Source organism: Fopius arisanus, unplaced genomic scaffold (genome assembly GCF_000806365.1).
Source record: "Fopius arisanus strain USDA-PBARC FA_bdor unplaced genomic scaffold, ASM80636v1 scaffold00037, whole genome shotgun sequence".
NCBI lineage: Eukaryota > Metazoa > Arthropoda > Insecta > Hymenoptera > Braconidae > Fopius > Fopius arisanus.
This window is the reverse complement of record NW_011887776.1, coordinates 1,032,360-1,059,860: the sequence shown is the minus strand read 5'-3', so window position 1 is coordinate 1,059,860 and position 27,501 is coordinate 1,032,360. Positions and strand designations below refer to the sequence as shown.

General features: G+C 39.6%; 1 protein-coding gene across 11 annotated transcripts; it reads right to left on the bottom strand.

Annotated features, from left to right (window-relative positions):
* Positions 1-27,501, bottom strand: siz (Brefeldin-resistant Arf-GEF family protein schizo). 11 transcript variants are annotated; one of them, XM_011304403.1, is made up of 4 exons: positions 13,397-13,775; positions 8,739-9,175; positions 2,459-3,341; positions 1-2,237 (listed from the first exon to the last, which is right to left on the bottom strand). In XM_011304403.1, exons 2-4 carry the CDS (start codon positions 8,963-8,965, stop codon positions 240-242), a joined length of 3,108 nt encoding a protein of 1,035 aa, XP_011302705.1. In that variant the 5' UTR covers positions 8,966-9,175; positions 13,397-13,775; the 3' UTR covers positions 1-239. The 11 variants fall into 11 exon arrangements, with proteins under 11 accessions (XP_011302705.1, XP_011302706.1, XP_011302708.1 ...); XM_011304404.1 differs by having other exon boundaries at positions 8,739-9,139; XM_011304406.1 differs by having other exon boundaries at positions 13,466-13,775.

Genomic DNA, 27,501 nt, shown 5'->3' with positions numbered 1-27,501 from the left:
TCCATGCTGCAATGATGGAAGAAAAAAAAAATGAAATACAGTTTTCACCTACATAATCGGATCCTGCCCAATTACAATCATTTCCTTTATCTCTATATGTTATTAACGTGTGATCAATATAAAATTATTAAGATAAACGAAGATTTGATGCCTCCCCTGGGGCTTATCAAATGGCTGCAATTATTTGAATTGGTTACTCGCATTAGTGCGATGTTTCTCTGTGTGATGTAAGTAAAATTTTAGACCTCGGTTGTACGACTGTACGGAGATGATTCCTCCGTTTGTGATAGCTTACGTTCACGTTTAGCAAATAGGCCTCCTAAAAAAGATGGCTGCTGTACGATTCCTTTACCCCCACCAGGGATTGTAGCACCTGGATGTACAGGATGAACTTGTCCAGAGTGCTTTACTCCCTGGCTCATTGAACTTGCAGAAGTTGATTGAAATGAAATTGACATACCACTGTCCAGTGAGCCAACGCTGCCACGTCTTTGGGGTTTTTCTCCAGCAAATTGCTCGTGAATATCAAGTAGTGAGTTGCTGAGAGCGGATCTCTTGAGCTGTGGGTCCAGATCAGCGACTTCTGTTCTCTCAGAACAGGGCCCAGGACATGGGCACACTTCAACGTCAGCAACCCCAGAATCTCTATTTTCCGAGCCTCCACGAGCTCCTCTACTACTTTTTTGTCTCTCCAACTCGGTCTCAATGCGAAGAGTTTCCATCTCATCCATCTCGCTGATGGACTCCCGAAGATCTTCAGCGAATTTGCACCTATCGTGCTCGTTTCTGGCATTGAATGTGACTAGTACTTTACCATCGACACGTTGAGACAATCTGATGCCATATGGATAATGAGGGACGTCAAAGAGTGTCACCACCATTCCGCACAGTGGAAAACTCTGTCGGAATGTATATGTTACGCTGCTCTTCTTCTTGCTGAGGATTTTAGTGACAACTAAAAGATCATTGAAGAGAAATACTTCGCGCTGATGTACTCCAGGCCTCTCTTTTTTATGAATATCTGGTATCTCATAAAGTCTGCAGTAGCAAACGAGTCGTCTGTGTGGCAGGGCCATATTTGGTTTCTTGCCAACAATAGTAGCTTGTACCTTCATAACTTGAGTGACATGATCGGAGCCAGGTTTAAACTCATTGGCCTTAACTCTCTCGTAGATACCAATAAGTATGTCACGATCGATATCCCCGCAGTCATCAATTCCCCTCAAATTTTTTATAAAGTCCTCCACTCTCATTCTCCTCTCAGGCTTGAGATTTGGTGTGTGGAGATCTGTATTGAGCATGATGATGGCAAATGCCAGGACAAAGACAGTGTCTGGTGATCTGAGCCTTGCAACAACGTCTGGATTACAGTGACAATAACGCTGACTGAATACTTCCATGAGTCGTTCAATCTTCTGCGCCTCCCCTGGCATTCTGAAATACGCTTGGAATTTTCTCAAAGCAACATCCACCTGCATTCCCGCAAGATCCAATTCATGGGAGAAGCACTCCAACACAGCCATGTTGAAGGTATTTTGAAGATTGCCGAGATATTCCCCGATCATCTGCTTTGACAAGCCTTTTCTACTGATTAAAAATCGGGCAACACCCTGTGGGCTGTTCTCCAAAAATCCACGTCTTATGAGATACGTTATTCCTCTCTCTGGTTTTTTATTAAATAAATTGAGGCCGACGCGGTACTGACGCTTTCGCACTGTCTCTGATACTTTGTAGCTCGTCTGTGGAATAGCCTCTGTGTGATCAATCATGGGTAATTGATAGCCAGATCCCGCGTGTGAATTACTGAGATCTTTTCCACTGTTTATTAGGGTGGTGTTCTCTGTTGTATGGCATTCTTGGTGTTCGGGTGAGCTGGAGATAGCCTTGTGCTTCCAAATTGGCGAGCCTCTCTGGACATCCCCTTCTGAGCTCTCGCAATTGGTCGAATCACTCCCTGAACTTTGCACAGAACTGAGACTCCCATTTTCAACACTTTTACTCAGGCCATTGTGACGCTGCTCCATCGATCTCGAGGTTATTGAGGTCGTTCTTTTGGGCACTTCAGGGGGAACTTTCTTGGCGGATCCTCGTGAACGCCCACCGGAACCTAATTGGGAACTGTTGCCCCAACTGTGTGTCAAGGGGGCTTGAAGATTATGAGGAGTTGAAGGAGATGTGCAGGGGGTTCTGTGGAGATCTCGAGGTGGAGTTTCCTGTCGAAGTCCGCACAGGGTTTCCTAGAAATTAATTAAATCACCATTATTACCTATGAGTGGCAGCATAAATGCAATTATTTTCTCCAATTCAATTCTCCTCTAGGTATTTTCTTCGACTCGACTGATAAATGTCTCGAGGAATAATCTTAAAGTTTTTGTTACTTCAATTTAAAATGCAAATTATTGGGCGCAATGGTTTTAGTGTTTTGGTGTGAGGTAAGAAAATAGTTAACAAGTAATACCTGAGGATTGTAATAATGAATACTGGAGCCACTCTCTTGCGAACTAGTATCCCAACAAGGACTAGGTGGTGGTTGATGTCTAGCACAGGGACTGGGTGTTAGTGATGGTGTGTGCCTCCCACTCTGATGGATATTATAGCCAGGATGGTGATGTCCAGTATTAACCTGATGGGCCATAACTTGTACCTCGCATCTACCACTCAAACTCCTAGGCATTCCTGAATTTTCAACGTGTCTTCTTTCTCTAAGTGACATACTTCGTATGGGCATAGGTCGATTAGCAGACTGTGGTGATTGTTGAATGTAAACTTGATTGTGGTAGACTATTCTGTCGTGGTCACTCGGCCGGTCAGCACTCTCTTGAATCGTCCTACTTAGCCGTTTTTCCGCTTTGGCCATTGCTGTTATTGCTGCGAATTTCTTCAGTAATGTGTACCTTCTAAATGCACGTTGAATGGTGAGCGCGGCATTTCGTGCTTTAACTCCACCGTACTTTCGTTCGAGCATCTCGATTTGCTTGTCCAGGAGGTCCTGAGAGAGCTCGTAACTCGCAGTCTGTAGTCTACAGCGTTTGTGGACATCGCCGTTCCTCATTGTTCCTTTTTTGTGATGACCCTGTTGATAACCTGACTGGGGCTGTCCACCGTAAGCTTGTACCATTGTGCCATAACTCTGGGGTGGATTATACGTGTGGGGGTAAATTTGCACCGTCTGTGCCGCTGGATACGCTGCGTAATTCTGGCCCTGTATATAGGACTGGCCTGTTATGTAGGAAGTCGACAGGGAAGTCTGACTTCCAGATGAGTAAACCCCATGTGTACTCCCCCCATGGTTTTGGCCCAGGCTGACGTTGTGGTTTGGGCGATCCATCTTCTGGGGAAAACTGAAATCATACAATTTTATTATTTTTTTAACTATCCACCTCATAATACTGCTGCTGCAAATTTTCGCAGTGGTTGCATAAGAATTTCTGCATTTCAATCAGCCGTTTAATTAATAATGTGAGAAGATCGGGTGAGATATGAAAACAAATTTGGCACAGCGTTCGTTCAATATCCGGATGGCGAGGTTGGTTGAACCAAGGGTGATTATCAAACATAATTTCCTGGCTGGAGCCTAGTTGGGTTGTATACATCAATACATAGGCAAGCGAATTTTCCGCAATCAGACAGGGGGATCTACACCGATATAAAAACCCGTGTGTCTGGCAGCCCTATTAAAAGCGCCAATGAAAATCCAATACAAAAATAATATAATAAAATTATACCTCCCGGAATTAATTCGGTCGAGTTTTTTCTTGTGACGCCAATAATACTATTTTTTCTGTTCGTCGTTTGTATTTTTTTTTCGAGTGTCCCTATTGTTACAGAATATAATGCTTAGGATTATATGTAATTTTTGAAGGGCGGCAGCAATTAAAATCCGACCTGTTCATGTTACACACAATACCAATTACCACACCAGGTGGTCAAAATAGGTGTAGCCACAGGCTACTGCATACAATGAATCATTCTATGAGTCAGAATAGTTCACCCCAAACTGTAACATCGCCATATAATGCTGTTTATTCGTTGCCAAAAATCAGCAAATTGAAAAAAAACATACCCCGTTAAAAATCCTGAGATGCAGATAATCATCTTGGCTATTGAGAGTTCCTCCTCGCACGAATTCACGTTAATTCTCAATAAAACAATATTCACTTGATGCGAAATTCAATGATAAACTATTTGATAGCGAATATTGTGTCGCAAAGAATCGAACACATTCACAGCTAGAGAGCAGAAGACGTCTTGAGGATTCCGCGGCTGGTGGTTGACTGAATTTCAAGGGCTCAGGGGAGCAGCTGCTTCCGAAAAGAATCCTCTTGCCTCTCAGTGGCAGGAATCCAATTGCCGTAAAGGTGGAACACAAGTGGGCAAGAGGAAACGGCAAGAGGAGGTGGATGCAACCGAGTATTAAAAAAAAAAACCCCCACAGAAATATTGTAGGTCTTCTTTTGTCCGGCTCTTATGAAAAGTATATCCAATGCACGTGCCAGCAGGTATATGTAACGAGGAAATGGTACATGAATTTAATAAAAAAAAAAAAAAAACAATTGGTCCCAGTGTACCACTCGAATCATTGATATTGATGCTGTCAATGAGATTAATTATGCATCAATGATAACACTCTAGGTTACTATCTTTGTTGATGAGGTATTTGAATTGTCTCGTGTTTGAGAATAAAAATCTACAGCTCAGTGATTTGAAAAGGCCTCGAATAAGCCCTGGAAGTTTCACCTGTCCAATTGCTCGGCCCATTCTCTTGGCATTGTATTTTTTTTTATTGTAGAGAGAACTGCAGAGGCAGATGATAGAGAGCACGGCAGCGCACAGAAAACGACTTGGTGCTTATCCCCTTTTCCCCCCCATAAGAGACCCAGAAGAAACATCTGCTGTTCGAACGTCTGCTGTTCAGAGATATGAGGGTTTCGTGGCACGCTTCATATATACACCTCATGAGGAACTCGTGCTGTCTCCTGAAGGGACTCTCGCCCTCTTCGAGTTGCACCTGGCGTTGCCTTGCTTTTTAACGATGAAAATTCCCCACGATTCGATCCATTTCAACTGCTGTTTTACCGCTCATATGTCATATTTTCCCCCCTTTTTCCTCGCACTTAGAAAAAAAAAATAACGTCAATAAAAAATCCGACAGTTGTTCTGCGCGAGAGATATTATGCAGCATTGGGAGGAGAATTTTCTCGCTCCTCCCCCGGAAGAATAATAATAAGGAAGTGGAATAATTAAAAATGTCTTCCTTCTTGCGGTTAATAAAAGTAAACCAGGAAACTTTGATATTGGTTACCCGCAATAACGGAATCTGATAATTCTGTTCAATAAATCCGTGCAGTCATTCTATTGGGAAACTTGTTTTTATGAAAAGTTTTCCACTTGACCTGTTATTATATCGGTGATATTCTCTTTCATCCACTTGATCCGGTTATTAATGAATAAAAAGTATTGCAATATGGATAAAGTGTAACTTGAGACATTTTTCAACTGATAAAACTCAATGATAACTGGGGGAAAAAGTAAAAGCATCGAAAATGGAGAGAGGAAGACTGATTAGGGAGATGGAAGAAATGGAGGAGTACGGTAAGAGGAATATGATAACAAATCTTCCTGGAACGCACGTGCCCCATCACCAGAGACCATCTGCTTCTTCCTTGGGGTATTATCTACGTCTCGAGAGCTCACGCCTTAGACCCACAATTTATTTAAACTCATCTAAAACTATTTTATTTCACCACTAACAGAGTGAATATAATTAATTAAAAAATGTTTTTTTTCACGACCCCATTTTGATATTTGTAATTTTGAAAGCTCTCAATACTCATGAGACACGCAGTATAAATTTTGGAATGAGAAAGATAAAGAGAACGAGCTGGAAAATATTCCCGTGGGATGAGAAATCTGGTAGCAATTTGAGAGAAAGGAGAGAAGCGGAAGTGGAAGTGAATGAAGAAAGGGTGGAAAAAGTTGAGTGGAGAAACTACTTGTGGGCCGTCTTGAAAGATCAAGTAAGAGATGGAAACCAGAGCTCTCAGACACACTATGGGCTCTGTTGAAGGGATATCGTTCACCACTTGGACACGCGCTGCACAAATTCTAACAGACACTGTCCTTTAACGGATAAAATAACAGTTGCCACCAATGGGAGCCAAATATTTCATCATTCGAGCATTAATTTATCACTCTATTCGGGTGTTGGACATAACCGGAATCCAGAAAATAGAACATCTGGAAGTGGAATAGTTGAGTTGGTTGCGTGATATAAGGCATTGCGCATATTTAGTTCTGCATTAAGTGTGAAATGCTCCAATTCCCTAATGCCAATGAGATACCAGTAAAATTCAATGATCACAGTCCAGTTGAGACACGCAATATGAATAGTCCGGCTTAATTCACCCTTCCCGTTATCACGTACACAGCATTGAGCATATACTCCCAAACAGGTTGTGAATTAAATTTAACAATACTCTGGATAACGGTCTGGCGCCTCTCGATTCTCTGTAATTTGTGTGGGTGCACATAGAGCAAAACAGATGGAATAATCGAGCCAAAACAAAACTCGCGGGAATTGTCTTAATTAACAGAGAGGCACAGTTGTTTCGGCTTGCTGAGAATGACAGTTGTGATTCTGCAGACCAGATTTTTTTTTATCACTCTGTATGACATACTCCACACGGGTTATTTAATTAGGTCAATTCAATCAAAGTTTTATTTAGTAATGCTCCTACGCTAGTTATTGATAATTTTGTTTGTCCCCATGAATGGAAAGGTCAGTTGAGAAAGGATCTGTGGAAGAAGTAATTTGAGCAGAAGATATAAAATATTAGTGGGACAATCCGAAGAACCCTTTAATAGTCGTGGGCTTGATCCCAGAATAAAAATGTTCTTACAAAAGATCCCGGCCAATAGTTCATGCATTGAGTTTCGACATCATTGCGATTGGACTCTTTTTTTCCATACAGTCGCCAAAATTTATTCTAATGAAAAATATCATGATTTAAAATTAAACTGGGAATTCTCGGATTTGCACCATTTATAATATCGAAAAAGGCATATAATAACGAAAAAAAAAAGTGGCTTTTGTTATGTTTATACAGGAAAAGTTCAATTGAGAAGCGAGAAAATACGAAATTGTCATTGGTGGAGAGTGAAACGATACAAATGTACGTGGGAAATTATTCAGCATCCGGTGGAATGGAACGGAAGTTGTGGATAAATCCAATTCTACGTTATAAATAAAATTTTCAATTTTTATTTAGCCTGTGTACATGGTGAAGTAATTCAATCGAATGTACAGAGGGCAAGGCCTTGGCAGCCAACTGGCGGTCCCTTTATATTTGGTTTGTGAACGGTAGCACATTCAATTGAAATACCAGACAAATTAAATAGAAGGTCCATCCAAAAAAAAATGTTTCCCCTTCATTATGCCATCTACATTTCTACCTAAATACCTGTCTAAAAGAGAGTATTCCACAGCCCATAACAAATTCAAAATTGCATCACATAAAATTTCAGTGGTTAATTTTATGAGAGAGCAGAGAGAAATATCCTGAAGGAAAACATCATCTCAATGGACTTTGGAATGAACAACATGAACAAAGCCGAACGTTTGCCATCAATTGACGCAAATCATGCCCAATCGTCGTCACCAATTATCTATACAAAAGCGAATTAGTTTCCATCCACACGATCATCAGACTGTGAAAAACCCAAGAATATTGCCTTGAGGTGGTTTTTTTCACGTGAACACTCAAACTAAAAAAACAGTTCCTAGAAAGAATATTATTTACCTCCCGATTGGTCACTCTTCTTCTTCATTCCAAAAGATTCCAAATTCATAAAGATCTACACATTATACTAAAAAAACGCCAATGCTGATAAAAGAAAGTCAACAATTTATATTCACTAGATATGACGACGGTGTCGACAATTGCAGCTACCATTGTTATTTTCTATTCGAAAATCCAAAACTCCGGAAACACGGATCCCGGTAAATATTCCCACACGGAAGCTCTATCTCCTCTCCGTCCCCAACTCTTGTATTTTCCCATTTTTCAATGGAATTCCCGATTTGAATACAAATGCCGAGACAAAGGAGTGAAAATAACCAAGGGGAAAGGACCACGAAGGTTATGCAATCAAACTATTATGACGGCTTCTTCATTAGCAGGGGAATGCGACATAAACCGAGAAATAATTAAATTTCAGGTGCTAACTCGTCTCACTACAATCAAATACGAATGATAAATTTTCACGTGTCACACTGGCCTTGCGATTAATTTGACAGCTCAATACGAGGAATAAAATTTGTCGATCTGTCGAATGGATTTGATGGCATGTAATGGTAAACGCTTATATATTAAAAATGCATTTATGGCAGTGGAAGAGACCGAAGCGTGCGAGAGATTGTGTAAATTTTCCAAGAACAGTATTTTTTCTCATTATCCATTGCCATAACTAAATGTTGGGTTAAAATGTGTGGGAGACATGCCGAATCACGAGAAACAACCTGCGTAACACCCCACGCTGAGTAAATTTGTATTATCCATGCAACAGCATTGCCTTTTCACAAGACTCACCGTTTTCAGACAGATGTTTTCGATTTAACAATTACGTAACACCTATTTTGGGTGGGAGAAGTGAATCGACAATATCTGAGGATAATACCGCCGACTAATTCCGCCATTTGTATAATTAATACTGACGTTATGCATACACAAAATATATACCGATTAATGAAGCTCGTTGGTGTTGAATATCCAAGCTGAAGACGTGATCTTATCACTTTCTCTTGTACAGTCACAACTCTGTTACTCCTTGAACTCTGATGGATTCTCGTTGTCTTGACAACATGGTGATAATGATGCCGGTGACAATTATTATTTTGATGTTGCATTTGTGATGTTGTGCATGCAACTAGCCTTTCTCGTGGCTCCACCATTGTAACACCAAACATGATTTCACTTTCCTGTGTATCACCACACAAACACTAAGTTTAACGTTTTCTTATGGATTTTTTAAGCAACCCTTTCACGATACATTTTTATCTCGGTATTATCTCTTGATTATGCCGGTGCAGTTCGTTAAAGTTGAAAGCTTCATTAATTCCGGTATTCCTCATCAATACATCCTGAATTTTATAGATACTATAATGTATCCATCGGACCTGAGTCATTGCAATCAAGCCAGTTACATGAATTTATGGGAATTGAATATTTATTGGATTTTTAGAAATTTTTTTGAGTGGGTTTCGAGCCAAGTGGGTCAACTGTTGAGTTTTTCATTGAATTTTCATAAAAAAAATATCCGTTTTAAAATGAATTGGAAATAGGTTGACTTAGGGGAAGATGGTAATGGTGATAGGATTGTTCAAGTGATAAAAAGCCAATACCTTGACCTTTCCAAGGAGCGACCTTTAATTCCATCTACTTTAGAATTCAATGCTCTTCAGAAGAAGGGAATAAATAGTAATTCAACGAAATTCTCTTGGTTAATGAGATTTTTCATGAAACAGGAAGGTCTCCTCGGTCCCGGCGCTTTCTACCAATCGATTTGTAATTAAATAGGGCGTTAAGACTTTCTAATGATGGGCAATCAAGACCAGTGTAATCAACTGGTCTTGGGGACTCTCAGGAAGGAAATGCGCAAGTGACGAGAATGCATAATCAAAGCACCAGAAGACTAATTATCCCCAAATTCAATACGAATAGAACGCAAAGACCTCGTTAATTAACACCGCGGTTGTTAGAAAAATTTTTCATGCCATGACAATTGTTCCGCTTGACGTGGAAGAACTTCTTATCAGAACGTCAATGTCGTGTGCACTTATGCGATCACTTTCAAAGATACCGAGCTCATGACCAATGACGAAATAAAATCGAGACCTGTTATCATCGTCGTAGAAATGATATTTGAAGATGTAAAATGGAAAAACAAGTGATTTTCCAATGTCAGTTCGATATTTCGTGACTGAATAAAATTCAATACCGTTTGTTCTTCTTTAATACACGCACATCGGGGTCGCACGTACCGATTAACTTGGATGAATAGTAATGACCATTCAATGAATTTCCGAAACTATTCTCTCAACTTTCCAGCGCACTATTTTCTGAATGAAAACTATCTGAGAATGAATCTATAAATAGTGGTTGCAATAACGGTAAATTTTGAAAATTGGTTAGTTTACTGCTGTGAATATTAAAATTAGCAGTTTCAGTTTTTAAACTGGTGATTTATTAGTTATAGTTTACGACACAGAATTTTTCCTTGTATTACTTCACTTCCTCGGGCAAAGCACAAACCGGAGAAAATTATTATAGGGAATATGTGGAAGTAAATGGGAAACTTGAGTGGAAAAATGGAGTGTGAAAGGAGTACCTTGCTGACCACCAGATTCGTCGATGGACGAATATAAACTATTGGCGACGAGGCTGCCGTTAGGTTCGATACGGTAATGGAACTGTCAAACTCTTGGTAAGTGAAGGTGGGGCAGCAAGTGTCTCCCACTGCCACATGTTTAAATTGTAATACCTCTCACCTATATACACCTCTACCCATATGTGAATAATGACGACGATAGCTTGGAAATAAACATTTTTCCAAGTACATGGAAAACGAGTTAATTTTATCGTCAATCCAACAAAGTCATTTTAATCTACACTCTAAAAAAAAAAATACTTTTGTTATAGAAATGGAAGTGACGTCAAAGCGTCACCTTTTAGAACTGTATAATGGATATAATAAATATAATGGGTATACAAATATTTATAAGAGGAGGATTTTCAAGAATGATTTTTCGGTGTTACTAGTAGTTTTCAACGATGACAAGTAGTCCGAGAAATATGGGTCGAGAATTTTCATGCGTGTGCACTCGATTCGCTTAGGTACCAGTATAAATACAATTTCTCATATCAAACTTTCGATAATTAATTTTGAAAAATCGGTCATAGCCCCAGTGAAAAAAAAAAAATCTTATTGAATGAATGGTATGAAGCAATTCACGGAAAAAATTAATCAATGGCGATAGTCGATTTTTTATTCTGAATTAGTGCAGGGAAACAGCAATTTCTGAGTGACCTCGTATTGAAATGAGAAGCACAGATGTAAATCAACTCGGTTAATTATCCATTTTGAAAATGTACAGAGATTAAAACGCAGTGAAACGGTATGCACCATGAAGAACCGGTGAAGATGCGGGATTATTAGGGATGTAATAATCAACATGGAGAATACGAACGGATGTATGTAACGGAGTATTTAGAAATCTGTATTACGTGCTCGGATGCGTGCCTACAGTATGGGATGCACGCGGCTCATATTACCATTATTTATTATTTATAAGAAAATCCAATGCAAAGTTATAGTTTCAGTCACTTTTAATTCTGCTAAAAAATTAAAAAATGAGAATTTTATAAGAATTCTGACTCTGATAGGACGAAGAAATCAGTTCAATCAATTTTTCAGTCTGAATTTGGATGACGATATCTCGTTTTACTAGTGTCTCTCCATCTGTTTCAATACCAGCTATTTTTAACTTCAATTACTTATCGGAAACATATGAAACGACTGATAATTTCAATACTGATGGCAGAATTTTCATTAGATTATTTTTTATTTTAAAATTAATTTCAGGTTAAAAAATAAGAAATCGCGACGTGCATATTTAAAACCCTAGCATACGATGGATTTCGATTGGATTTGTTTACATCCATATATTCATTCGGGATTTCCTCAATGCCTGGCGGTACTTATTTTTATATTTCTTCCTCCCAGTGCAAAAAATAAAAAAGAAAAAAAAAGGCTGGACGTGCCCAGTGAGTCATCAGTGACTCGCCGGAAAAAATTAATGCGACTCGGGGAGCGTTTATGCCCGACAATTATGGTCAGGGAAGTTGTCTCAAAATGTGACAGCGTACAATCGAGCAACGAATAACAACTGTACCCTAAAATACTGATTACAATGATCAGAAGGATTGATTGCGTTGATGAATTTTTATAAAACTGAAATAAAATAGCCATGGAAAATGACACGAATTTTTCAACAGTAGCTTCAAACGACCCCATTAACACACTTACAATCAATATCGTAAATGTGCCGCAACCATGACATGAATAAGGCTGACAGCCAATGCATGTGTCCACACACTTCGCCAGAGGGTATTACATGAGTCATCTTATCTGAACTGATTGAGAGATATTATGTAAGATGCGTACGGATAAGAGTTGCTTCCTGATGATTGATCATCCCATCTTTTGCTTCGGTATTATTCGATTATTATAATTCTATCCTTTCCATGATCTCCCAATTATTACGAAATCCAATGAATGCGGACCTAATGAAGAATTTTCATAGAAAATTTGGTCTATGTGCAGAAGAAAATTAATAGAGAAGAATGCAGGAGTAGCAAGGCCATTTGGGGGGCTTACGCTCGACTGAAGATGCCGATAAATTAGCCTGTGGCAAAAGTAAAAGTCGGTGATCGAGGAGAAAGTCGCGGGCAATTTGGTCTCACTTGCTCACTTTGGATCCTAGTCGGTACTGGTCTATTTAGCCCCAAGATATGCGCCTGCAGTTTCCAACAAGTGGGTTAGATACAGCTGGTTGTACTGAGGCAATTGATTTTTTTTTAATGAGCCGTTTCTTTATTAAATCACGTCATTAATTTTCCACTCTTGGTCTCGTACCGCTGATAATTATTAATGAGCGGAGAGAAATCACTATTTCGATAATTACAGCACGCATTATGACTTTGTTTTCGTTTCTAATGTAAGAAATGAAGTTAATTTTTCGTTATGCTTCAATACACGAACATGAGGACTCCAACAGAGTGTAGAAATGCTTATGCGGGCATTGAGATACCGAGGGAAAGTATTCGCGGGAAAGTCATGATAATGGACTTGAGTGAGGAGTGAATTTTCGATGATGGCTCTTCGTCACATAATGGAAATAAAAACAGACTATAAAAATAGGGTCGGGTTGGAGAGACCGTTAAAATAATTTATTCGCTTCTGATTGCCTGATTTAGTATAATTCATAATAAAATCGTGGGTTCATTCCCAATTGAATTAGCATGAAACCAAGACTACTTTCTTCTTATTTCGATTCAATGTGACTTTTTCCATTCCATTGAATTTAATGATTTGTGAAAATGAGCGTTGAAAAAAAAATTCACATTAAATGTTATTTCTACTCGATCTCTGTGAATTTTCACATAATTTTCCGCTCTATTTTCAATTGATGATAAAACCGCCATTAATATGCATCGCTAGATTGATTTAATTAATCAAGAGCTATCATCTCTTTGGCCGATCAACGCAATTAATGCTAGAAAACAGTTAACCGCTTGGCGTAGGTTTAGAAGTTGAGAGGTAAGTGAAAACAGCTGACCCTGATGTTTTGTATGAGCCTTCACTGTCGGACTCGCCAACAAGTCATTTTTTCCCCCTACATTTATACCTTCGTAATACCGAATAATTAAATAATAATCACTGAATAAAAAATACGATGACACTTGCATAAAACAATATACCAAGAGAATGGAAGGAGAACAACACAACACAGCACTCGCAACACTATATTATCACATGTTAAACCTCTGGAGATTTCCAGCTATGGCCAATAAAACGACAAGACACTAGCCCTGGAGAACCGTAACTGTTCTATTTTTTATCGCTCTCGTTCTATTAAAAAAACGTGAGGTATATCGATGGAATGAGTGATGAGGTGTGTGAGCATGACAGGACTTGTGCGGTTTCGGTTGGCGGTTTAAGGCTGACTGGCCGCGACGATATTCCGCGGAACAGCGCAATGTTGCTCCAATACAACTCGCTAATACCCCTACCTTCTCCGTAGACCTGACGTCGGAGACGAGTACAACTCAGTACATATACAACCATAAGGTTATAGTCCACCAACTACATTCTCCATCCCAATCCAACCGATCTCTCCAACGCACACCCTCAAATGCAAACCCTGCATTACGGTAGATGTCGCATGCCGAGAATCACTCGCTCTTACACCTCTACAAATATACGTGTAAATAAAAACAACTCGGTACTCGGTACTCGGTATTCGGTATTCGGTATTCGGTGCTCGGTGCTCGGTGCTCGGTGCTCGGTGCTCGGTGCTCGGTGCTCGGTGCTCGGTGCTCGGTCCTTGCTACAGTGAATTTGTATATTTTATAAATATATTGAAGAATCCTTCCGATAGCAGAGGAATATTCCATTGTCTCTTAACGTTATTGAACTATTCAACGAGGCAAGCAAAAAAAATGTTTACCAAGGATGAGAAAAAAGCAACTTTGAGGCAAAAACTCGCTGACAAGCGGAAGCAGATCAGCAAATTTCTCACGGTGGTGTTAAAAATACCGTCCCGTCATTCTCCGCACAATGGATTTAGTATTTGAAAAACGATGCCAGGATGAGATGTGAAAGTGCTCAATCGGAATATTGATTAACAGGCCACAATCATCTGTAATTTCGTTTAGTTCCGTTCCACAAAATGCGACGGGGAACATTTCTATTGAACAACATCTGGCTGGTTTGACTATGTACACAAGCCATCGATGAGTTAGGAAGATGACAGAGTGTGGGCATCACAGACGAATGAAATTGCATCTGTAATAAGGCATTGAGTTTCATTTATGGATGTCCGCACCGCAACTATCTATTGCCATATCTCGTTGAATAATTATGAATTTTATTGTTTTGGTAGTGGTTGACGCAATGACCACAGTCCTAACTCCGTACCAGTCGGCGCCATGCACTTTAATGTCACTGGTACATGATAACAACTCACACACGAAAACCTATTCCCCATCCGAAAAAGCGGATATGTAAACAAGTATCGAGTTTAACTGGCTAGTAAATCCGAAAGCGAGCGGCACCATCGACTTTCTTCTCTGGGGGGTCTTGACCCCTGATTAGCCGATGCGAAATAGTACACGAGCAAGCTTGTCGCAATGTAACCTGATATGTACTCCTCAATCCATAAATTTGAATTTCTGCAAAATCATAACGGTATCTCCACAACAATGGACAAAAAAACGTGACGAAATGCATGCTCCCATGGCAAACAAACATTTTGACCCAGAGGCGTGACACGTTTTAATGCAGATAAACAGAGATAAAAAAAAAATCGACTTGAGCAAATCGGTGGAGAAAGAGGGAAAATCCATCGTGAAAAATAACGGTATAAGCATAGCCTGCAAACTGTACTTATGTGAATATGTACAAAGAAGCTTGGAAAAGCCCATATCACGTGGAATATAACCCGTTTTGTTGGATGTATTGAAATACCAGAGGAATACATTCCCTCCTACGTCTGGATATCCGTTTTTCTGTCGTTACCGAGGAGAGACTGGGCTTTTTTTTTTGTTTTTTTTTTCCACTTTACCGTGTGCTTCGCCCGATATCTGACGACTCAACAGAGAATCCTTATATGTCGGTGCCAGACCAAGGCGTAATCGAACTGTTGCAATACGATTTTTCTCAAATCCACGATCGCCTGAATAAACAACTTTTTCCAATGTCTTTCATCGAACTCAATAGCACCGATGAGTTATGTAAAAAATCAATCATCTTGACAGTAATTCGTATTTAATTATATTTTGTTGGAAGGTGTCCCTCAAAATATTGTGCAAGACCCCAGGAATAATTTATTTTCCATGATTTTCCTACCGGTGAGTGATGAAAATGGAGAGAATGAAGATCCCCACCTGATCCCGATAAGATTGTCACGAGGGTCTGAATAATTTCTGAAGATTTCTCTATTCACAACATGAATTAACGCCTTCGAGTTATAGGTTGGAGGGGAAACGCTGATTTCAACAGTTCCTGGCTTATTAAACACTTCCTACACACGCTCGCAAAATACTAGATGTGAACGTGGGTGACTAGACAAGTTGCTGAACAACCGAGTTAGTGCATTCCCACGAATCGAGTATATTCCTCCCATAGTTGAAAATTTTTATTTGCCATGAAGGTAAAAGGTTCCTGGTTCCTACAATATCACTTGCCTGACGTAATCACTGTATCTTGTCTCGGTGATTATTGAAAATTGGATGAAGTGAAAATAAAATTGATAAAACTTTCACAAATTATTTCGTTAAATCAACTTCCGGTTCAACGACGCAGGGGGGTTTCGAGTGTAGGCGAAATGCGTTAAATTAAAGTTGGATTTTTTTTTCCTGGTAACGGTGTCGTTGCAGATCTATCCAGGGAAAAACTAACGAATGAATAACGAGCGAATTCCGTTTACTCCCGGAGATGGGAAAGTTGTGTATGTTGAGGAATAACAATAAAAGCTCCCCAGTTGTGAACACCGCCGAGTATTACGTCCGCGTTAATTTAGTTTCGCATAGAGTTGACTGGAGTTAGTGCGATAATTGATGTACAGATAGTTCATCCCCCGGAAAATGTACTCGCGGTTTTTGAAATCGATTGAAAATCCATTGAATATTCCAGAAATTTACCGATCCGCCTTTAAAAATAATTGCGCAGAGGTCATAAATTCCGGCGTTCATTTCAAGATTTTTTACTTGAAAACGACAATTCAATGAATAATTTTCGAAGAATGAATAAGTACAGCAGTTAGATTTTTCAGTCAACTTGAGTGTCAAAATCCTGTTGAAGCACTCGAGGCAGATAGAATAAGCATGGACAAGTCGAAACGACCTTGTCTATGATTGTGCAATGTTGCACAGAGTGACCTAGTCTGAAAGGCGTACCATTCACCGACCAGAGCCAATACGACTCAACACGAGGCTCTTGGTATCTTAAGAAAATATCGCCGCTAATGGTGCCAATGGTTAGAGTAGTTAAACACAAGCTGAATAATCCACCAAATTTTTCTGGTCCACAATAATTCCCTAACTTGAATCAATTAAATATAATAAAAATATAAAACAATCAAATCAATCACAACATTCAGCGTTGAACAATGAAGCTTTGTATACTCTTGAATATATCTTGGCAATTTCCTAATTCCCACGGAATTATTATGGAGTAGCATGTCTAATTGTTGTGTATCAGGCATCAACAAATTGCATAATTGTTTGAGGATGTTGAATAATGGAAACAATGGGAATTTTGTGGTACTTCAGAACTTCACTGAATTTACTTATTGGTGTAATATCCACGAAGAGTGGAAGTGATATTTTACTGAATGTATCAATTGTGTTACCTTTGTGTTGAAATATCGAATTATCAAAATAAATTTGAAAGAAACTGTGTAACTCACCTGAAACAGAAAGAAGAAACATTTTGTTAATTTTTATCAGTATTGGATAATACTAGGGTGAGTGGCAAAATGCCATATCAATTGGAGAGAGTACTTGGGCGAATACATTCGATTAATTAATGCAATTCTAAATGAATTCTTCATTCGCCAATTTACCTGTAGGTATTGCCGTAACAGAATAGTCTCATGATACACATATTAGCATGAATATTCCAATGAAATGACGAGGTATCGCATCACCATTGCAATCACTCAAAAAATTAGCGATAAGGGAAATCTATAATTAAACACGATTGTGGCCAATTGTTCACTATTGCAGCCGCACGGGGCTATTGATCGAATATTTGCCGACAAAAGCGTCTTGGCGAATTATAAATGAGAGGGAGATATCTTATCAGTCGACGTCACAGAAGATAAGTGAGGAAAGAAGTTGTGGTGGGTGCATAACAAACATGAAATGATGCTTCAATACAGGTTGAGCACATTCTGATTTATGTGAGAGCTGTGGATCGAGGTGTTTAATGCGATTGTTATTGTTTCACTTGTTTTCATTATATGGAGTTGTGCATTTCCAAGACGTGTATTGAAAGAATAAACAAAAAATGTTTAACAGTATAAATCCAAAAAATATGCGAAGATTTTTCCCTCGAAAAAATAAATTACCGATGACAGCACCATAAATTACCAATCACCATACCGAGAAATCTTCCAACTATAAAATTCTAATGAGCTTTCCCGGAATAATCAATAGCTCATATTTTTTTAATTTAAGATCAATACCATATTGCCTGCACGTGGGTTCGATATACGATAGGATGGATTCTATTGACGCCCTCTCTGAAAATCGTGCAACGCCCACTCTTCCTACGACTCTCATTACCAATTGATAATACGAGAGAACGTGGACTGCGAATGAACTCGGATTATCCATCGACTAATTTGCTTTATTTTCCACGATACCGATATTTTTTGTAATAAAAAAAATCGAAAATATCATCGTGTGAAGTCGTACGTTAAGATCGCGAATCTTCATGCCCATGTCGATCAATATAAACCCTAGGAGGTTTCACTTGCGCTTACAGGGTATATCCCGAACAATTCATCCGAACCCATGTGTCCTCCCCCATTCGCCTGGCATTAGAGAGTCACCCCTCGGAATGGATTTGAAAGTAAAAGTATACAATCCCTTGTTCTCCATCCACACATGATACCGGCGTTATTGCTGCACAGCAAACATGCATGGCCCACTGTAATTTCGGTGATTGCATTGGCTGCATGTCGCTTGTACTTCACACAGACGTGAGAGCTATCGCGCTATTTAATTCAATACTAATCCGTCCACTGAATTTTGTGATTGAATGAGTGGAAAATTCGTCAAACCTCACGAGTTCATTATTAGACACAATAGACGAGACACCGATGCAATTAAACAATCATCGGTGAGAACCAATTACGCCATGAAAGGGTGATCAATGGGTGAATGCACCCACGTGCCCGGCAGACGTGTCTGCACTTGGCCGAATTTTTTTGTCATTCATGTTGACAGATGCACTCCCGTGAATCACTCGTTGAAGCAATAATAATGGGTTAGCCACGTCAAAACGCACACCACTTGATGCTAGAACGTAAAAATAATAACGTCGAGGGTGATGTTGGCTCGAGGGGAGAATGCCTTTTACCAAAGTTGAGTGCAATAAAAAAGGGGAAGAGTCCGAAGTTGCATGATTCAGGAGGGGTTGGTAGGGTCTCTGTCCTTTTTTTTTCTCCAGTCTCTCTTTCAGTAACGCCATCAGCCACAGTGTTCTTCACTGGCTCGATGGAAAAATGTGCTTGTATTAAAAATCGATAAACCTCGACCACTACAGGTTTCGAGTACGAGAGAAGTGGAGTTTTAACAATCTTTTGCGTTATTTTTGGGTAAAATACGAGAGGTGAGAATCCTGAGGTGAAATATTCAGTCATCGAAATATCAATACGTTTTTAAGATGGCACTGTCCACTCGGGGGTGCAATTCTATTGAAAATATTTTTTTTTCAATACTCACACTCGGGGGTAGTATTGACACTGTCTCTGCATTGTTGTGTTCTATCTCAGGTATAGAAACAAGTATGTTGGGGTTGTTTTTCACCGGGATAAAAAATACACTCACTCACATGTTGTTTAATCACTGGCAAAAAGCGAAAAATTCACCGCCTAGTTGCGTGTGTTCGCCACGATCGAATAACGTAATGATAGAAGTAAGTGTACAGTGCAATGGAGCCCTTTTCACCCCCTCTCATCGGTGGGGTGGAATGGGGTGGGGGGTGGTAAGAGGGGGAGGGGTTAAAAGGACGAAGAGGGGTGCCAATGCATCTGACAATATCCCCCCCTTGGTCTGTTGGAGCCCTGCTACAATCAATAGTCGTCCTGAGTGTCTACGAACACTGTAATTGCACGTTCTTCTCTTTTCATTTATCGAAAGGTATTGAAATGGGCGATTGATTGGCCACAGGTTGTCCAAAGAATTTTTGAATTAGAAAATGTCTTTCTATCTTCATGTGGAAAATGCGTGAATGTAGAAGGGAGATAGATGGACAGCCAGACCAAGGCCAGTCGTTCCAGGGGCACGGTTGTAAATTAAACATTCCTGAATCACCTGGCACACCTCCAACCTGGTCAATGGAGTGCGTGCAATGCCGGACAGTTAAGGTATACAACTCCACCAGATAAATCTCTCGTTGACTCTATTACGGAATTGCTCTGATTCAGAATAATTGAGCTACGGCAAATTCTGTTTTACTCCGTCAATTCTTCAAATTCTTCGAATGGTGAATATAAAATATTGTATCCGGTATGATAAAATACGATATCTGTGCAAATATCAGTGTTAAACCGCCCACACCCTCGGTACACAATGACAATTCACGTACACGTGAACATTACACCATCGCGAATGTTCTCGCGTGCTTGAACACGCCACCCAGATTGGAGACACTAACTCTTTCTCATTTCTGTCTATAACAATCTCCATTATATCTGTCTCTATCTTGCATCACCGACCATTATCCCCGATTTTTATTCTCTCTGTGTGTATTGCGTGGAAAGCCGATTTGATGGTTCAACCGGCGTCACTGGACACTGGACTCTATAATTGTACACTTCAACTTGTTTGTATTATTACATAGTCCTAGATCCACACAGTCTACAACTTTCAAACAACGCATACCAATGATATTTTACATTTCTACCGCGAGATAACTCCACTGATCGGCTGTCAATGAATTTCTGCCTTGTCAACTATTATTTTCACTCGATCATTTTAAATTTTCAATGAAATTTGAAATTTCAGTAATGCGGAAAATTGATAATAAATTGTCCATGAAATTTCAATCTCGATTGTAAAGGCATAGTGAATCAACAAACATTGACTAAAGTTGCAGCAATGATTCACATGTTGAAGGACAATAAAATTATTGGCAACAAGAGTAGTCTGAAAATGAAAAATTTCCTCGATGGATCTGAGCAATGAAATTTTTCATTGCCTCGAGCTTGTGATTCAATCGATTCCCCAAATATCAAATCAAATGTAAATATTATCGGCAGACCGTAGCATAACCATTTAATTTTCAGCCGGGAGCGTTCGGGCTGCTGATGAGGTTTTCCTATTGCCTGTATGCATGAATTTCCATGAAAATAGGCATTAATCACCCGAGCATGATTAAAAATTTTTATCTCGCTGCCGTAAAAGCTCGTCAAAAAGCACTAACTTCATTTAAAAAATACCGAACAATTCTCAACAAAGATCATACTTGTTTTCATTACCTTGACAATTTTTTGCAACAATCGCGTTTGTCTCTCGAAAGTAATTCCATCATCACCACATTTTTAATCACTTCAGGCCATAGAATTCTGTGGACTTTTGAGCCCAGGCATCGAGGACGCGTGAAAAATTCCGGTAAAATCCACAATAAGTAAAGTGTAAAGCTCTCTACGAAAAGTACGCGTACCCACTCGGAAAATTTGAGAAGCCGCACAAAGGAGAGCGTCTCTCTACTTGTTCTGATGTGTTCTGATGTGTCGCGTTACAGACTAACACAGCACTTGTTTCTCCTCTCCAGGAATCAGAGCAAAAGTGAATAAAAAAGAAAAGAAAGAAACATCGATAAATGTACTAAAGTGCATGGAGAAGAACAGAAGTTAAAAAATGAAAGACTAAAAGCCTAAGTGGTAACAATGAAAGAAAAAACAAAAGTGGAAGCCGAGACGAGGACGAATGGCGTCGAGCTTTTCCCGTTGATACGGACCAACTATTTTCTACCGAGAAAGACGGAAAATTCAAGTATATATACTTATATATATTATATATAATCTATCCTCTTTGCTCTAACCTTCCTTAGGGTTGTGAAGTGCGCGTGTGCGATTGTGCAACGAAGAGCGCTTGTGCAGAACTCGAGAGAATTTTTTATATTCTCCTTTTTTTATCAACAACAGAGAATTCTCACATACATGTGACTTGAAAAATACGAGATTCGCCATTTCGGCAGGTATTAGTCATTCAACAATAAAAAGAAAAATAATAAAACGGTGAGCAAACAAAATGCAAAAAATAAAAAATCATGATGGAAAAGAGCAAGAGTGACGGGACGAAAGCAGAATGAAAAAAAGGGGAATTTATGAATTGAAAGGACGGTGATTAACAGAATCGTTAGACGAGGTTCGACGTCATCCCCGGAACGTCAGGGGGGTGAGAGAAGTGCGTCGCGACGTCGAACCACCCAATCGCCGTTTCCATCCCGGCAATGCTTTTTACTCTGTCTACTCGTTGGGATTTTGTATGCGCACAGAAATTCTGTCCCTCGTTATCCAGTCCTCCCCTTGGATTCTGCGCTGTCGCGATGTTGGCCAATGCCCCTTTGTTCCACCACATACATTTTTCCATTTTATGTGGCATGTGCATCCACTGGTGTTGACAGAAAAACCAATAAATTTGTGACCAATTCATGGCTCATACTCATTTCTTTCATTCCACGATATATGTATGAAAAATATATTCGACAAAGCCACGTTGGATTTCATTGAGAGCCCAATGTTTATTTACAGCGAATAATTGTTCCTGCCTTTTTAGAATATTTCAATTTTAATTTTAACTCGTAAAAAATTTTAAAATCAGATTGAAATGAGTACATAGAGGCGAGGAGGAAATATTCCCATGTAAAAATAAAATTGGAGTATATTCCGTTGGCCGCATCTAGCCACATGAAAGAGGAGTGAAAAAAAAAGGGGGACTTGCACGACCGATCTCCTCTTCACGGACTTCTGACTCCCGTCGGGTTGTGACTCTTAAAGACTAAAGTACTAAGTACAACGCTCTCTCCCACGTCGACGTAGTTATACGTGCGCAAGTCTCTTGAAATAGAAACCCCCATTCCAGGTTCTTTCGCACGTATGACGCCCCTCAAAGGAGACTCCTTTGGCCTGTTTATACGCACCGAGTAATTGCAACCGAATGATTCTTTGATGTTGATTTTTAGTTTAATCTCCACCATTTTTATGACCTCTCATTATTCAAATGTATCAAGCCCAAGGTAAAAAAGCCACGACTTGGCCATAATTTCTCTCATTTTCCAAACAATCATCAAATTTTTCCATCTTCTTGTTATACTCGGAATCCCTATCAATTTTTCTCCACAGATTATTCATCGCTAATTACTGGGCTCTGTACTGTATTGTTACCTCCACTCTGTGCTTTCATGCTATTAAGGGATTAACCTGAGATTTCTCAGTGTGATATCCAGAAAAATGACGCACATGTCCGGGAATATTAATTAATATCCTGCGAGCTCACCAGGCCTGAGTCCCATTGGATATTTTTACCCTACTCCACGTGAATTAATAAATTCCCATACAAAAAGTGCATATAATGAAGAAGTGAGAACAATCCACTGAGTTTCGAGGAAAATATCCCCATTCTGGGTGTATTTTGTTCTTTAAATATCGCGCATGCAGAGAGAAAAAATATAGACGTTCCAGAATGTCTCATTTCTTAATATCAGATGGCAACAGCAGACAGCCCCTCAGTCTCATTGTTCTTCTCGCGGCCATACAAGTAATTTGCAGCGGATGACAAAGTAGCAGAGCACGACTCATGAAGGTTGTACATACAGTACATACTTTTTTTTTTCCACTTTTGCTTCTTTTATGCTTTGCTTTTTCTTCAACAGTCCTGTGTGTCCCACGTGACAGGTAGAGTCTCTCATCTAGCCTCAGCTGTCTCCCAGATGAAAAGTGAAAATTGGACTGTTGAGGAGGCTTCTTTCATGATGCTATGAAAATTTCCACGACGCTTCCTATCTCTCATGAGAAATTTACAGACTCTCCATGTTGCACAATTTATTGTCTCCACATGGCGTCATGAGCAAATGGAAAACTTGAAACTCGATAAATCGCCACGTGTTTTCTCACTGGGTGTTCGAGGGAAGGACTCAAAAAAAAAATATATAACGTGAAATTTGAAAACCATAGAATTGGGTATTAGTTTACTCTGGCTCGGGGCATGTGACACGTGTTGAACAAAAGCTCACGTAGGCTTACCAATGGGTCCACCACGTGTGGTCTCCACATCCAGTGGGACAAAATTTACTCGAGTGTTTGAACATTCGAGCTTCATCATCACCCTCTTTTCAACATACGGCTTTTTTATTTCTCTACTCTAGTGCTTCTGTCGTGACGGAAAAATAGAGTTATTTGAATTCTGGAATTCATCAAGAGCTGCACTCTTTGTAGAGCTCCAGGCGATTGAGAGGAAAGAGGCAGCTTTGATGTTTGAAGTGATACAATTATCCTCGGGATTTCACTATATTCACACGAGATAAGATACATTCGCAACACACATCTGGAAGAGTTAACTCGATATTCCTTGAAAAATCGATCATGTTTGAAAGTTCCAATGGAATTTGCACGAGGTGCATAGCTGTGGCAAATTTTTCCACTGGGAAATACAAAGTTCTATTTTCCGGCGAATTAAAAAACCAATACGCGAAATATTGTAGTAAACTCATGAGGTGGAATGTTTCGATAAAATGGAATATTAGACGTATTACCAGAGAAATGCAAGAGCTTCCCCAATTAAAATTGGGAGCACGTATAAAAACGTCCCAGAAAAAAAGACTGATAACTATAATTTCATAGCTGATGGTTGAAATAATAATTCCGAGAAGAATAAAGAGGAGTAGTGAGTTTAGTTTTTCTAATTGGGACATGAACAATCCAGTGGAGAAGCCACTGGAGACGAGACTGAGGCATTTTGTTCACATGCCAGCACCAGATGTTAGAAGTATGCGTGAAATGTAGTGGTTGACAATGTGTTTCGGATTCAGAGAAGTCTCTGGGATTTTTCAACCCTGATCACTTGACCTTTCTGCAAATGTGTATTTCTCAGTGGTGCTGAACCCCCGGAATTCCTATCAAAACCCACTACACGAAATACTTGAAGAGCTATTCAGTATCATTTGAATTTTATATTCATCGAATAATAGTATTTGAATAAAACAACTTATGCTGATGCTCATGCAAATGAGAGACCCAGGTGCACGTCTAGGGTATCATTTTTACCGAAATGATATAACAAAGGTCTCTACACTATTGCACTCAACATTGAAAACGATCGAAGCTGACAAAATGGATAGTGACCATTCGAGTTATGTAAAACAGTTGTAAAGCCCAGGGGTCGGTGGGTTCTCGACTGCTTTAAGGTTTCATATCATTTTCATCTTCATTTGATAACGGGCATCAGCCATTTCTCATTAATAATCACTCAAAAATCAAATATGACAGATGGGGCTAGAAATTCGAATTCTACATAATTGAAATTCCAAGAATAGATTTCTAAGAATATATCTTGAAATTAATCAGTCATTCCCGAACCACTTTCATGTGTTATCTCAGGTGCTAGAACGATTGGTCCTGACATGTGAAATGTGGAGGAAGAAATCATAACCGACTTGTTTACTATTCACTGTCACTTAATCCGAGGACGGCATATCTTGGGACATGTCTCAGCCCATTCGATGAGTACTACATACTGGGTACATACACCAATATAGAATGAAGTTGAGTGAAAGATCGATAGAACCGGCCTTGTCGAGAGTATGTATATATAGGGGTCACAAAGACCGCATCAATTTCATGTTTCCTATCATTGTACACAGTCCGTACATGTCCCCTGACTCTCACTCCTGGAATATGTTATCGAACACTCGGCTAAGTTTAGATTCTCTGCTGCGACAAAAAGTCACGACTATTTCTCCTTTTATTTATTATTCTCTCGTTCCAAAGAAATCATTGGGTTCCAATATATCGAATGCTGTCACTTGTCACTGATTAATTCGAGACTCATTTGAGATTGATAATTCCATCAATTTTTCCACCACCAGCGTATTGGAAAATTAATTAGTCTAACCGCACCCAAGATACTAAACGGGGAAACTAATCACGGCACCTCGGAAGCAAGAAGCGTACATCAGGGGAGGTTAATTGGCCACTGGAAATAGGTCGTAATATGACTTGTGGATGGATCGAAGAACGATCATAGCTATCATACTGATGGCTTTCAACACGATCGAGTGATTTGCACTCGCATCTACCTTTTCAAATCCTCACACTTCCGATTTCCAGGGGATGCCATTAACAAGTACTACCTGCACGTGACAGTTCAAATTATATCAGAAAAATGTTTGACGACAGAAGCAACGTCTTTCAATCGTCTCATAAACGATATCACGGTTCGGCAGATAAATATCCCGGAAATTGATTTTTCCAGGCGTCGAATGATGATATCATAGCATTTCTTCGAGCAACAGAGTAATATGAAATTTCACGATATAAAAGTCTTCATCTCGACTATTACCGAACAATTCTCAGCGAAATTCCGGATGGAACGTGTGCAATGTAGTAGAATGCATCCGAGAATTTGTGGAATGATATTGCCCATATTGCAGTGTGCATGGAGCCAATAAAAATGTGGGATAAAAAAAAACTTATCCATCAATGAAAAATCCCGCCAACAACGCACACTCAGCCAAACACTAATTCGATTACACATCACCAACATTGGGTTGTTGGCTGCTTGCCTGAGTTGGTTTGGGAGCAGCTCTCCCAGTTTGTCTACATTTCCATCATTTTTTTTTCAGTCCATCAACTTAATTGCCTGTGTATACAATTGATTTATCGATGTTTCAAAGAAAAACACGAAACAACGCCTGCGTGAACCGCGAAATTGGGGAGAGAAAATCATGACTAATGTACTGAGACCTTCCCAATGACTAATCCCGATTAAAACAAAAAAATCTCGAAAATTTCTGACAAATTATGCATGGAGATTGCCTCCTAACTCTCATCCTTCGAAATCGTTGTGAAATCGAATATAAATATCCACTAAAAATGAATACCTCCAGAGAATTATCGGTGGGGACCTTGCAAGGTTACTCAATTCTCAGAAAAGTCAAATAAATAATTGACGAATGATAGAATAAATATAAATATTCATGAAAGAGAGAATATAGGATGTGAGACTGACCTGTCATCGTGGAGTCGTTTGAGATCAGATATCTCGAGCTCGAATTTGAATTTTGACACCTCGCAGAGCAACGCATCTCTTTCTCCGATGATCTCGGAGAGTTCTCGCTGCAGACGTTCAATTTCTGCATACTGACGTGTTATTAACCGATTTTTCTCCTCAATAATAGCATCAACGTCACTCTCAGTGCTATGCTGACACGATTCCGCCGGTTGTTCGACAACGTTTGGCGTCACGGCGCTCATTTCGTTTTGTTTACCCTTTTTCCACTGTCTTTTTTATTCCACTTTCACTGTCAACATACACTACACAACCGCTCTATCAACAGATCCCAACAACACTGGATTCCTCAGGGTGTGGACCCCAAACACAAACGTTCCTTTTTTCGTATACCCGTTTCGTGGCAAATCGTCGCGGGAAAAACGTTTTTTTTTTCTCTCCTTGGGAGTCCACTTTTTTAAACATCATTCGATCGTTGCAACGGGCATGATCCACTGTTACAACACTCCAACGCGCATCCTCCTTTCGCTAATTGTACACGTATTATTATTTACTGAATTTTGAGTGATTGGAAGGGTTGGGGATGGGGTAAAAATTTATCACCCGGACCACGCTGCTTACAAAAGCTATGAAACACCCGCCATCTTGGCTGTGTTGAGGACCGTGTCGAACCAGTTGAGGGTCTGGCTCCTCTCTTCCT

Excerpts from the sequence above, each read along its gene's own strand:
- siz (XM_011304402.1), bottom strand. The coding sequence starts at position 27,046 with ATGAGCGCCGTGACGCCAAACGTTGTCGAACAACCGGCGGAATCGTGT. Across the intron at positions 3,342-26,801 it reads AAACGACTCCACGATGACAG|TTTTCCCCAGAAGATGGATC; the intron begins GTCAGTCTCACA and ends GTATGATTTCAG. Across the intron at positions 2,238-2,458 it reads TTCATTATTACAATCCTCAG|GAAACCCTGTGCGGACTTCG; the intron begins GTATTACTTGTT and ends ATTAATTTCTAG.